The sequence below is a fragment of the Corylus avellana genome, chromosome 2 (genome assembly GCF_965113065.1).
Source record: "Corylus avellana chromosome 2, dhCorAvel1.hap1.2, whole genome shotgun sequence".
NCBI classification, from domain to species: Eukaryota; Viridiplantae; Streptophyta; class Magnoliopsida; order Fagales; family Betulaceae; genus Corylus; species Corylus avellana.
In genome coordinates, this window is record NC_142491.1 from 10031865 (window position 1) to 10044321 (window position 12457).

Sequence of the window (12457 nt, forward strand, 5' to 3'; positions counted from 1 at the left end):
GAGCAATCTGTATGGCACTCCGATTGTCATAATAAATAGGAGAACTAGTGGACTAAGAAACACCCATGTCGGACAAAAGCCATCGTAACCAGATAAGTTCAGATGTAGTGTCAGCAAGAGCACGATACTCATCTTCAGTACTAGATCGAGCAACAACAGATTGTTTCTTACTGCGCCATGAAATTAAGGAAGTTCCAAGTAAGAAACAATAGCTAGTGGTAGAACGACGATCAGTAGGATTACCAGCCCAATCTACATCAGAGTAGGCCAGGAGCTCAAGAGATGAATGAGAGGAAAAGTGAAGACCATGAAACATAGTGCCCTTGACATAGCGCAAAATGCGAAGAACAGTAGCATAATGAGTAGATCGAGGTGCACTCATAAATTGACTCACCAAATGAACAGCATAGGCAATATCAGGCCGTGTAACAGTAAGATAAATGAGACTACCTACTAGCTGCCTGTAGAGAGTATCATCTGATAAAAGCTCACCATCCGTGGCTAGAAGTTTGACATTTGTCTCAAGGGGGCTGCTCATTGTTTTACTGTCTATCAGACCTACTCGGGAAAGTAGATCAGATGCATATTTGGCTTGAGAGAGATAATAACCATCTTTACTCAAGGTAACCTCAAGACCAAGGAAGTAGCTGAGTGTCCCCAAGTCCTTCATTTCAAAATTTTAGCTAAGGAAAGATTGAAGAGCACAGATGCCTGAAATGTCATCACCAATAATAATCATATCATCTACAGAAAGAAGGATAAGGATAGTACCGTTATCAGTAGTCCGAAGAAAGAGAGCTGAGTCATAAGAACTAGAAACAAAGCCTTGTTGAGCAACCACAGAACTGAACTTGGCAAACCAGGCATGAGGAGCCTGCTTAAGACCATAAAGTGCCCGACAGAGTCTGCAAACTTTGTGTGGCGGATGGTGATAGCCAGGTGGAGGGTGCATATAGACTTCTTCTGTAAGATCACCATTGAGGAATGCATTTTTAACATCCATCTGAAATAACTGTCAATGACGAACAACAACAACTGCAAGTAAGAATCTAACAGAGGTCAGTCGAGCAACATGAGCAAAAGTCTCCTCATAGTCAATACCATACTCCTGAGCAAATCCTTTCGCAACAAGATGAGCCTTATAGCGTTCCACAGATCCATTTGCACGAGTTTTAATTTTATAAACCCACTTACATCCCACTGCAAACTTCCCAGGAGGCAAATTCACCAAGTCCCATGTATGGGTTTTAGAGAGGGCATCTAGTTCATCAGACATAGTTTTCTGCCAAAGAGGGTCAGCATTAGCCTCACGATAAGAGTGAGGTTCGTGAAGAGTAGCAAGAACAGAAAAATAATGATAATCATGGAGATGGGCAGGTGGTGCTCTTACCCTATTGGAGGGACGAAGTTCATGAGAAGGCTCAGGAGTGTGTGATGCAACAGGAGGATTCGTAGTCGAATAAGGCAAATTAGAAGCAGCCGTAGAAGGTTCGTCCAATGAGCTTGAGTTATCTGCAGATGATTCAGGAAATAAGACAATAGAGGGGTCAGTGAAGATAGGATAATATGCAGAGGAGGAATGCGGAAAATGCATTTGACTAGTGAACATTTTGTGTTCCCAAAACTCCACATGGCGAGAGATCCGAAGTCGTCGGGCAATGGGGTCATGGCAGCGATAACCTTTTTGAGTGATGTCATAACCAAGGAAGCAACACAAGCGAGAGCGGAGTTCAAGTTTAGTACGCTCATGTGGAGGAAGAGTGACAAAACAAATACAACCAAAGACGCAAAGCAAAGAATAGTTAGGTGTGCTATCATACAAGCGCTCATAAGGAGTTTGGTTGTGAATAGTCGGGGAAGGCACACGATTAATCGTGTAAATAGCAGTGAGAGCAGCCTCACCCCAAAAGCGTTCAGGAAGTGAGGCAGAGATGAGAAGAGCTCTTACAGTGTCTAAGATGTGACGATGTTTGTGTTCTGCACGCCTATTTTGCTGAGAAGTGTAAGGACAAGAACGATGAGAGAAGGTCCCATTTTGTTTTAAAAATTTTTGAAAAGATTTCTCATTATACTCCATAGCATTATCTGAACGAAAAATTTTGATGGTACGAGAAAATTGGGTTTGTACCATTTGATGAAATTTTTGATAAACTTGAGTGAGTTCAGAGCGATGGTGTGGTAAATAGATCCAAGTATAATGAGAATAATCATCAAGAAAAATAACAAAATAACGAGATCCCCTCTCAGTGGAAACAGGGGCAGGGCCCCAAATATCAGAATGAATCAAATCAAATGGTGCAGAAGATGAAGACTCACTTTTATTAAAAGATAAATGTGTTTGTTTTCCAAGATGACAAGAAACACAATCAAACGATTTTACATCTACTGATCCAATATGACCTTGAGATGCAAGAAGTTGGACACGTGGTAAAGAGGCATGACCCAAACGTGAATGCCATAATTTGGAAGAGGCAGTGAGTGTTGTGACAGCAGCTGCTAAGTGAGTAGGAGTTTGCAAGAATGAAAGCTCAAAAAAACGTCCTATCTTATGGCCGGTCCCAATTAGTTGACCCGTCTGTGGATCCTGCACATCAACACCCTTGTTAGAAAATGTCAACTCCAAACCTAGTTCACAAAGTTGGCCAACTGAAAGAAGATTTAATGACAATTGGGGAACAAGATATGTGTTATCAATAGACAAATTAGGTGAATAAATAGACTCACTGTGACTAACAGGTAACCTAGAACCATCAACAGTATAAATGATAGGATTGGGAGAAAGGGTGGACTTTTGGAAAAATAAAGTGGGGTCATGGGTCATATGATTACAGCAAGCAAAGTCGATGAACCATGAATTTTTACCTGATGTGACGGACAAGGCAGTAGAGGAACGAGACAGAACCTAATGGATTAGTGCCTCAACGTCAGATGCAGTGAGAGCAAAGGATTGAGATGGGTTCTCAGTGTAAAATGCAGGTGCAAAGGAACCAAATGAAACAACTGTGGCTGTTTGTTGGAAAGGAGCTCGTGACTGACGTCTGTTTTGGAGCTTGTAGCAATTAGCAATAAAGTGACCAAGTTGCTTGCAATAGTTGCAAATTAACTTCATGGAGGAAGACTGTGGTGTGGATTGTCTAGGAGGAAATTTAGGAACACTCTAAGGTGTAGCAGCGACAGCCATATCTGGAGATTGCAAGTGCATAGTGGACCGTCGAGTCTCTTCAAAATTAAGTTCTTTTACAGCAGCTTCCAATGTGGGAAGAGGATTGCGGTGTAAGAGAGAAGCCCGAGTGGGTTAAAAATCCGCACGAAGAGCCATCATGAAATGCATAAACTTCCGATGATCCCCGATACTTTGCAAATATTTCTACATCTTCAGGATGCTTCAGTTGAGGATCTGCAGAGGATAGTTGCTCCCAGAGACTATTAGTTTGAGAATAAAAATTAGCAATAAACTGACCTGGCTCCTGACGTGTCTGATAAAGTTTAGTTTCAATCTGAAACTCAAGTGAGGCATCATAAGTACAATTGTATCGTTTTGCCAAAAACTCTCAGGCAGCCTTTGCATTCGCAAGCATGGGGAGCAAACTGTGAATGAAAGAAACTGAAGTATTGATAAACCAAGAAATAATCCTATAATTTGCATTATCCTAATCTTCAAATCAACTAGCAAATTTGTCGGCTGTCTCGCCTTCTTTTTGTGTGGGTGCAACAGTTTCTCCACAAACATAACGCCATAATCTACTCCGACAATATTATCAAGATTGGTAGAATTTTTTTTTTTTTTTTTTTTTTTTTTTTTCGGAAAATGAAAAATATTAAATAAATAAACCTAAAGGCAATAATCCGGTGTAGCGGAGGTGTAGGTACAGCCTCAGGGACTGATATGGTGTCGCGCGCGCACAGGAGTTATGGTGCAACCACAAGCAGCAATCCAGTGTGACGCGGTACACAGCAAGAACAGTAGACCTGTAGGCGCGGATCCAGTGTGACGCGAAACACTGTTGTAGAGTGTATCTGGCGCGTGGAGAGAGTGGGGAGCGTGTGGCGCGTGCAACTCACGCTCAAAGAGAGTATTCGGCGCGTGGCGGCACGTGCAGAGAGGTGGAGGCGCGTGGCGGCTTCTTTTCTTCATAGACTTTTTGATTTTGCACAATAAGACCTCTAAAATTTCTGTCACGTACAAAAACAACCGCAACAAGTGTTTAGCGTATTGTTGAAACAAAAAATAAACACCAAAAAAAAAAAAACTGACGGGGAAGGGAGGCTTTAAAGTGGCACCAAAAAAAATGTGGTTCTGATACCATGTAAAAAAAAATAACAGAAAGATAATTATAGAGAAAAAATTTGTATTTTTGATGTGTGTTTAATTGTATAATAGAATGACCTATTTATAGTTGAATGAGGCCCTAAAGTAATGTTAATACAATAATTTTAAAATAATATAAAATCATCATATTTACAATAATAAGTACCATATCAAATATTTTCATAATATATTAAGAATATTACGGGAATATAATATTACGAAAATATAATATTATAAAAAGTGTTGGTTTCCGTCTTGGAGCTAGGGCTGGGCAAAAACCCGCCCAACCCGACGACCCGGCCCGCCCCGCCCCGGCCCGTGCGGGTATAATGTGTTTTTTCGCGGGTTCGGGTTTAGTAATATTTTTTATGCGGGTACCCGACCCGCCCCGCCCCGCCCCGCTCCGCTCCTAAAACACTAAAAAAAACATAGAAAACCCTAGAGAGTAGAGACCCATCGGCCTTTCTCCCCTTCTCCCTTTCACACTTTCACGATTCACCCAGACTCCTTTCACTCCAGCAGCGCCGTCGACTACCTCTCTCCCGTCGAACCCATCTCCTTCCCCGGCGTCCCCGCACCGCAAGACCGTCGACCGCACCTCTCGATCTCCCATCAGACGGTCGGACCCATCTCACTCCCCGCATCGCACGACTGCATCTCGCAATCTCTCACTCTCGCCTCTCGATCTCAGATCAGAAGGGTACTCTCTCTCTCTCTCTCTCTCTCTCTCTCTTTTCTGTTTGGTTCTTGGGAAAGATTAAAAGAAAATATCACTTGCTTTTTATTCCATTTTCCTCTATTTTGATTATGTTAAGTTGTTTGATAATACAATCAAAATGTCTATTTGTAGGCCATATATACAGATGTGCAACATACAGAATAAAAATCCCATGATAATGACATGATTAAATGATCAGATTTTGCTATCATCTATAAGGAAATGATACAATTTAAATATAGAAAGAAATTCTATGATTTCTAAATTCATTAACAAATAATATGTTGGAGTTCAACTAGACGGGCATGAGTCGCGTGCATGACTGGCCTCCACTAAATAATTTTAACCCTCAATAATTAGTATAAGATAATAACTTTTAGAGCATTATTCTCTTAAGCATATATATATATATAAATTCAATGGCTGCTACACGTTTATATCTAAAAAATGATGCTTCACATATTTTATTATTTCTAATTAATTTGTTTACATCAACCAGAGATTTTGTTAGTTCATTTAATAGACGCTAGAGTATTAAAAGAGTAAGAATTATTCTAAGAGTTTTCAATTCAATCGAAATCAGTGTTTAATTCAAAACAAATGAGAAAATATTATATATAATTTTATGAGACTTCACATGCAATCTGTGCACTTCGCTTAAAGAAAACAGGATATATATTTTACACCGAAATAAACACATTTCATTGGATTATGCAGTATTGGTTTGTTATGTTGGGTCTGATTATGTTGGGTCTGATTATGCAGTATTGGTTTGTTTGTTTTTTTTTTTTTTTTTCCACTTATTGTAGGCTCATGGATGGTCATTCAAGTAGTGCTGTTGGTTCTAGTTCTGTATCATCTATTCCTAACCCTAGTTCAACTCTCCCACCAAAACCTATAAAATCTGAACAAACATCAGTGGTGTGGGAACATTTTACCAAGTTAGAGGGGGGTGATCCTAAGGATCCTAAATCACAATGCAAGTATTGTAACAAATTGTTTAGTTGTCACACTAGAAAGCATGGTACAAATTCCATGCTTGGGCATTTGAGGAATACTTGCAAAAAATATCCTGGTAGGTTTGATAAAGAGGATAAGTCACAATCAAAGTTAAGTTTTGAGGGTAAGAGGGAGGGCCAAATGGGAGTGGGAGAAGGATCTGTGGGTAATTTGGTGATTACTAAATACAATGCTGCGAAAATAAGGGACGCAATTGCTAAGATGATAATTAAGGATGAGTTGCCATTTAGGTTTGTGGAAGGTGAAGGGTTTCGGGATTTCATGAATATAGTTGAGCCTAGGTTTTCAATTCATTCTCGTTATACTGTGATGAAGGATTGTGTTAAGCTTTTTTTGTCTGAGAAGGAAAAGTTGAGGGCAATGTTTATGACAACTGGGGTTCGGGTTTGTCTTACCACTGATACATGGACTTCAATTCAAAACCTTAATTACATGGTAATCACCTCTCATTTTGTTGATAGTGATTGGAACTTACACAAAAGAATTATAAACTTTTGTTTAATTCCTAATCACAAAGCTGATACCATTGGGGAGAAGATTTTGTTGTGTATGCGTGAGTGGGGTATTCGTAACATTTTCACTATCACAGTTGACAATGCTTCTACCAATGATGGTGCTTTGGAGTTTGTGAAAAAGAGAACTAGTAATAAGGAGGGCGCCATATTAGAGAGTCAGTTTATGCATATCAGGTGTTGTGCACACATACTAAATCTTATTGTGACTGATGGTTTGAAAGAGGTTGATGAGTCCATTGTGAGGGTTAGAAGTGCGGTGAAGTATGTAAAGTCTTCACCTGCAAGATTTGAGAAGTTTAAGGCTTGTATTGAAAGAGAACAAGTTGATTTCAAGGGTTTGTTGTGTCTTGATGTTCCCACTAGATGGAACTCTACATATTTGATGTTGGAAGGTGCTGAAAAATGTCGAGCTGCTTTCCAACTTATGGAAGAGCTTGATAAGTACTTTAAGCCTACATTGACCGAGGAAAAAAATGAGAAAAAGGGTTTGGGACCTCCTACTTGTGCTGATTGGAGTCGTATTAAGATTTTTCTCAAGTTTCTCAAACTTTTTTATGATGCAACAATTCGAATTTCGAGGTCTTTGTATTGTACTTCTAATATGTACTTTCAAGAAATTTGTGGCATTCAAATGCATTTACAAGAGTATATTGATAATGGTGATTATGTATTGAGTGCTATGGCGGAGAAAATGATGACGAAGTACAATAAATATTGGGGGGATCTTGAGAACAATGATAGGGTTAACTTGATGATGTTTATTGCGGTTATACTTGATCCACGAACCAAATTGGTGTCTTTAGAATATTGGTTCAAAGATGTTCTTGGTGTTGATAGGTGTAATGAAATGAAGAAAAAATTGAAGTCAATCCTTAACAAATTATATGATCACTACAACGCCGGAGAGAGTTCATCTCAAGTTCTACATAGTAGTGGATTGCCTCAAGGTTCCTCAATGAAAATAGAAGAAAGTGAGAATGCTAACCTCTACTTCATGAATAGATTTCATAAGTACCTAACTTCTAAAAGTGATATTGAAAATAAATCGGAGATGGATCGATATTTGATGGAGGATGTTGAAAAAGCGAATGCAAATTTTGATATTTTAAATTGGTGGAAGGTGAACTCAACCAAATTCCCAATATTTGCCAAAATAGCACGAGATGTGTTGGCTATTCCCATTACAACAGTTGCTTCAGAGTCGGCTTTTAGCACCGGAGGACGTGTGTTGGATCCTTTTCGAAGTTCATTGGCCCCAAGTACGGTTGAAGCATTGATATGTGCACAAAATTGGTTAAGATCAAAGCCCCTAAGTTCTGACTTAGATATGGTTGATGATGCTGAAAGTTATAAGCTCGATTCAGGTCAATTTTTTCATCATTTATTTATTTTAGTTTGCTTAATATATTTTGCTATTTACAAATTTCATTTATCGGTTTCAATTAATATTGTAATGTTTTTTTTTTTTTTTTTTTTTTTTTTCATTCTTTGTAGAAGTAACTTTGAAGAACATCAGCATTTTACTTGAGGATGATTAGTGACTTGAAGCTGAAGATGCATTTTGGACTTGAAGTTGAAGTTACATTTTGGATGATTAGTCATTTTACTTTAAGTTGCATTTTGTTGGGTTTTGTTGCTTTAAATTTGAAGTAATTAATTTTTGTTGTTGCTTTGATGTAACTATAAACTATGGGTGTTAAGTAATTTTTTGGTTTATTTTTTTCCTCTATCTTTTTTAATTTACTTGAGGATGATTAGTGACTTGAAGTTGAAGTTGAAGTTGCATTCTAGACTTGAAGTTGAAGTTGAAGTTGCATTTTAGATGATTAGTCATTTTACTTTAAGTTGGATTTTGTTGGGTTTTGTTGCTTTTAGTTTGAAGTAAAGAATTTTTGTTGTTGCTTTGATGTAACTATAAATTATGGGTGTTGAGTAATTTTTTGATTTGTTTTTTCTTCATCTTTTTTAAGTTACTTGAGAAAGATTAGTGACTTCATTGACTTGAAGTTGCATTATGGTCTTGAAATTGAAGTTGTAATATGGATGATTAGTCATTTTACTTGAAGTTGCATTTTGTTGCTTTTAGTTTGAAGTAATGAATTTTTGTTATTGCTTTGATGTAATTATAAACTATGGGTGTTAAGTAATTTTTTGGTTTTTTTTTTCCTCATCTTTTTGATAAACAAAAAAAAAAGCTAATCATATTTTTATGAAACCCAAAATATCATTTTTATGAAAGATTAAAAGCCCCCAAAAAAAGCCAACAAAAAGCCAAAATATCATTTTTAGGCTTAGACCCAACAAAAAGCCCATATTCTGGTTTAAAAATAATAGAAAAAGCCCATATAGGAGTGGCCTTTTGGGCTTAGTCCAAAAAATTGAATTAAAAAATTTACAAAAAATGTCATACCAAGAAACCCGACCCGACCCGCAGGACCCGCAATTATTAAACCCGCACCGCAAATACCCGACCCGCGCGGATTTTGGGCATTGGGCTCGGGTGGCGGGTCAAAAAATCCAAACCCGCAATATGCGGGTCAGGTGGGAAAACCCTAAAACCCGACCCGACCCGAGCCCAGCCCTACTTGGAGCAACATATTTCCAGTTCAGCTTAGAAGCGCATGAAGAGTTGAGAGTCTTCACAGGGCAGTGTTCTAGAGGAGCATAGCTGAAGCTGTTTCAGGAAAAGTTTTGGTGAGTCAAGTTATGTTTCGTTTTCTCTGTTCAAGACAGCTACTACCACTCAAACACAGGAGAACCCATTTGGGTTTTCTTCAGCAAAATGGTTTCTTTATTGTCAAATCGTTTACATCAGTAGGTAGGTTACCTGAATCTAATCAAAACCCAGAAGAAGAGGAAAAACATTCTTTTGCTGTCTCTTACCTCATAAACTCTTGTGGGTTGCCCGCAAAATCTGCAATTTTAGCCTCCCAGAGGGTACTATTTCAGAGCCCAGAGAGACCAGACTCAGTGCTGAATCTTTTCAAAGAGAATGGATTCAGCAATGACCAGATCTCCCACATCGTTAGGAAGCATCCCCCGGTTCTTTTATCTGATCCTGAGAAGACCCTTTTGCCCAAGATTGAGCTTTTGCGTTCCATAGGGGTTTCGAGCTCTGAACTCATTACCATCCTCTCGTCAAACCCATTTCTGTTCAAAAGCAACTTAAAGAAACGTCTTATCCCCTGCTATGATTTCCTCAAGAGTGTACTTCTTGTTGACGAGAAAGTCCTGAAAACCTTCAAGCGCTCACCACGGTCTTTTCTATGTGATGAAACGAATACTATGGCTCCTAACATTGCACTTTTGAGACAACTTGGAGCGCCTCCATCTACAATCTCTTTCCTGGTAACTAATTATCCCCCTGCAGCGTTTACAAAGCATGCTAAGTTTGTTGAGGTTGTTCACCAGGTTATGGAAATGGGATTCGATCCCACGAAAACGGTGTTTGTCCTGGCAATCCAAGTGTTATTGAAGATGAGTAAACCAAAGCTGGAATCAAAATTGGAGTTTTATAAGAGGTGGGGTTGGTCAAAGGACATGGCCCTCGCAGCATTTAAAAGGTTTCCAAATTGTATGCAATCTTCAGAAGAGAAGATCACAAAAACAATGGATTTCCTTGTGAACAAAATTGGTTGGCCATCAGCAAATATTGCTACATATCCTTCTGTTATAAATTTAAGCTTGGAAAAGAGAATTATCCCTCGGTGTTCGGTTGTTCAAATTTTGCTAGCCAAGGTTTTAGTTAAAAATAACTTGGCCCTGGGGACTTTCTTGCGACCGACTGAGAGGATCTTTTTGGAGCAGTTTGTGATCAGATTTCAGGATGATGTTCCTGAATTATTGAATGTATATCAGGATAAGATGTCTTCTGGATGTAGGATTTCAGTCTGAGAAGGTATGTGGGATGGAAAACTTGTAACATTTTGACTCCCAATTTGATTTGTGTCTTAGTTGGCAGTATAGCATTTTCAGTTTATTGGGTATTGTCTTATTGGGCATTGGACTTGTATTATCTTGCTCTGATTTACGTGGAAAATGTGATGTCCAAGTCAGAAATATCAAATATTTTGCTGCGACATAGTTTTTAGATTACAAACAAAATCCTAACTCACATATCGCCACTTGTGTTTGAATTCCCCTTCCCTACAACCCCTGAAATACTGGCAATGACTGATTTGTATGGATTTTTTTTTTTTTTTTTTTTTGGCTCAGCCACTTTTCAAGTTTTATAGAAACATCCTAGCTTGACACCAAGACCATTGTATCATGAGAATGTGTATTTCTCGATGTGCTTAATGTCATTGGTTCTGTGTTTTTTGATGGTTCATGTGCATGTTCAAATCTCTGTGATGGAATATAGAGACTACGATGATCAATCTACTGTGAGTAGGTCATGAGTCACAACAGACATGAAAAACTGTTCATTTACTTTCTTTTTGAGAATATATTTTTCTTATTGTAGTCTATGTTATCAATCTACTGTGTTCTGCTCTGCATTTAGAACTTATCTAAGCAAATTGACAGAAAATGACAAAGCATACCCCCCTTGCTCCAAAGGGACTTCCGACTATGGATTTACATCTAACACCATGAAAACACATGGAAAACCCAATTGATTGGGTCACTAGGGGGCCAGGTGGTATTACTGTGAACTGGCTTTTAAACTAGTAAGTGTATTCCCTTGTTGAGTAGACAAAATTGAGGGTGTTGTCCAAAACAATGTGGAACAGATTGGGTAACAAAGCTGTGGATGCTAACAAGTCTGAGTAGACAAGGCTGATAGACTTGTGTTGTTGATAATCCCTTTTTAGTTGTTGCTTAGTTCCTTCTTTCTCTTGTTATACAATGAACCCATGCCCAAATGTACGTTGAAGGTTGCCATTATCTGGTTTTTGATGGACTCCTTTTTTCTCCATTTGATTTTTCCATTTAAATAAAATAGGTTGGTTAAAATTTAATATATGTTTGTTCTTTCAATGTTATGCACACTCGATTTTGAAGTTCCAAACAGTAGAGAGAGCATCTATGAACTGTAAATATCACTTTCTGATTTGCTCTTTTCTAAGAAAAGATGATTCCAGTTTCAAAGAACAAAGATCAATATGTATTGCTTCCAGACAACACAGCCTGATATATCGCTGGTGTCAAGGTTTCCCTATTCCATTAATTTATGTTTGTTTATTTTGCCCTTCTCTGATTGTTTGACTTCCATTTATGCTGTATTCATTTGTTTCAATTTCTGTTTTGCATGCTTTAGAACTTGGTATTGTTTCTATTTCTTTCCTATCAGTATTCTGCTGATATGCTCGAGTACCTTGCTGCTGAAGTAATACCACGCACTCTTTGTATCTATGGTTAAACTTTGTTTTTAGCTTTTACTTGCTATAGCTCTCAGATCTGTGATTTTGCTTAATTTGATTTGTGTTGTTTTGCTCACTAGGCTAACTTTTTGGTTCGAAAATTCATGGCTGTGTTATAGTTTTCGTTCTTGATTATGAAGTCATTGTGCATTAATGTGTGTGGAAGTGCTGGAGTTGGCTGCAGAGGTAGTTTGTGGTATACATTGAAAAATGGGGTGGTAGTTTTATGGAAATATTGGTACCTTTTCTCATTTTTTCCCCCTTTATACCAATTCAAAAGCAGAAGAGTAATTTCCTGAAATTTGGTCATGAACTTCCTCAAAAGGATCTCTGACCATGTCTTTATACTAAAATCTCTCTCTCTCTCTATTTTCCCCTTCACTGAAAACAATAGGTTAAGCAAAACTATATTCTTTTTAATTTAAAATTTGTTCTGATTTCCTCCAATATGCATTTTTGATTTAGCCATCTCATCTAAACATAATTATAAGGTTCAAAATCATCTAGATCCTCTTATAGTCCAACCACACTC

At 38.1% G+C, this 12457-nt stretch overlaps 1 protein-coding gene and 1 pseudogene across 1 annotated transcript; one reads left to right on the forward strand and one right to left on the reverse strand.

Moving 5' to 3' along the window:
- Positions 1–2546: 2546 nt before the first annotated feature.
- Positions 2547–4922, reverse strand: LOC148587293 (uncharacterized; annotated as a pseudogene).
- Positions 4923–9152: 4230 nt separating this feature from the next.
- LOC132172267 (uncharacterized) lies at positions 9153–11897 on the forward strand. Its single transcript, XM_059583744.2, has 2 exons — positions 9153–10460; positions 11637–11897. The coding sequence occupies exon 1, from the start codon at positions 9269–9271 to the stop codon at positions 10454–10456; it is 1188 nt and encodes a 395-aa protein (XP_059439727.1). The 5' UTR covers positions 9153–9268; the 3' UTR covers positions 10457–10460; positions 11637–11897.
- The last annotated feature ends 560 nt before the right edge of the window (positions 11898–12457 follow it).

Excerpts from the sequence above, each read along its gene's own strand:
- LOC132172267 (XM_059583744.2), top strand. The coding sequence starts at position 9,269 with ATGTTTCGTTTTCTCTGTTCAAGACAGCTACTACCACTCAAACACAGG.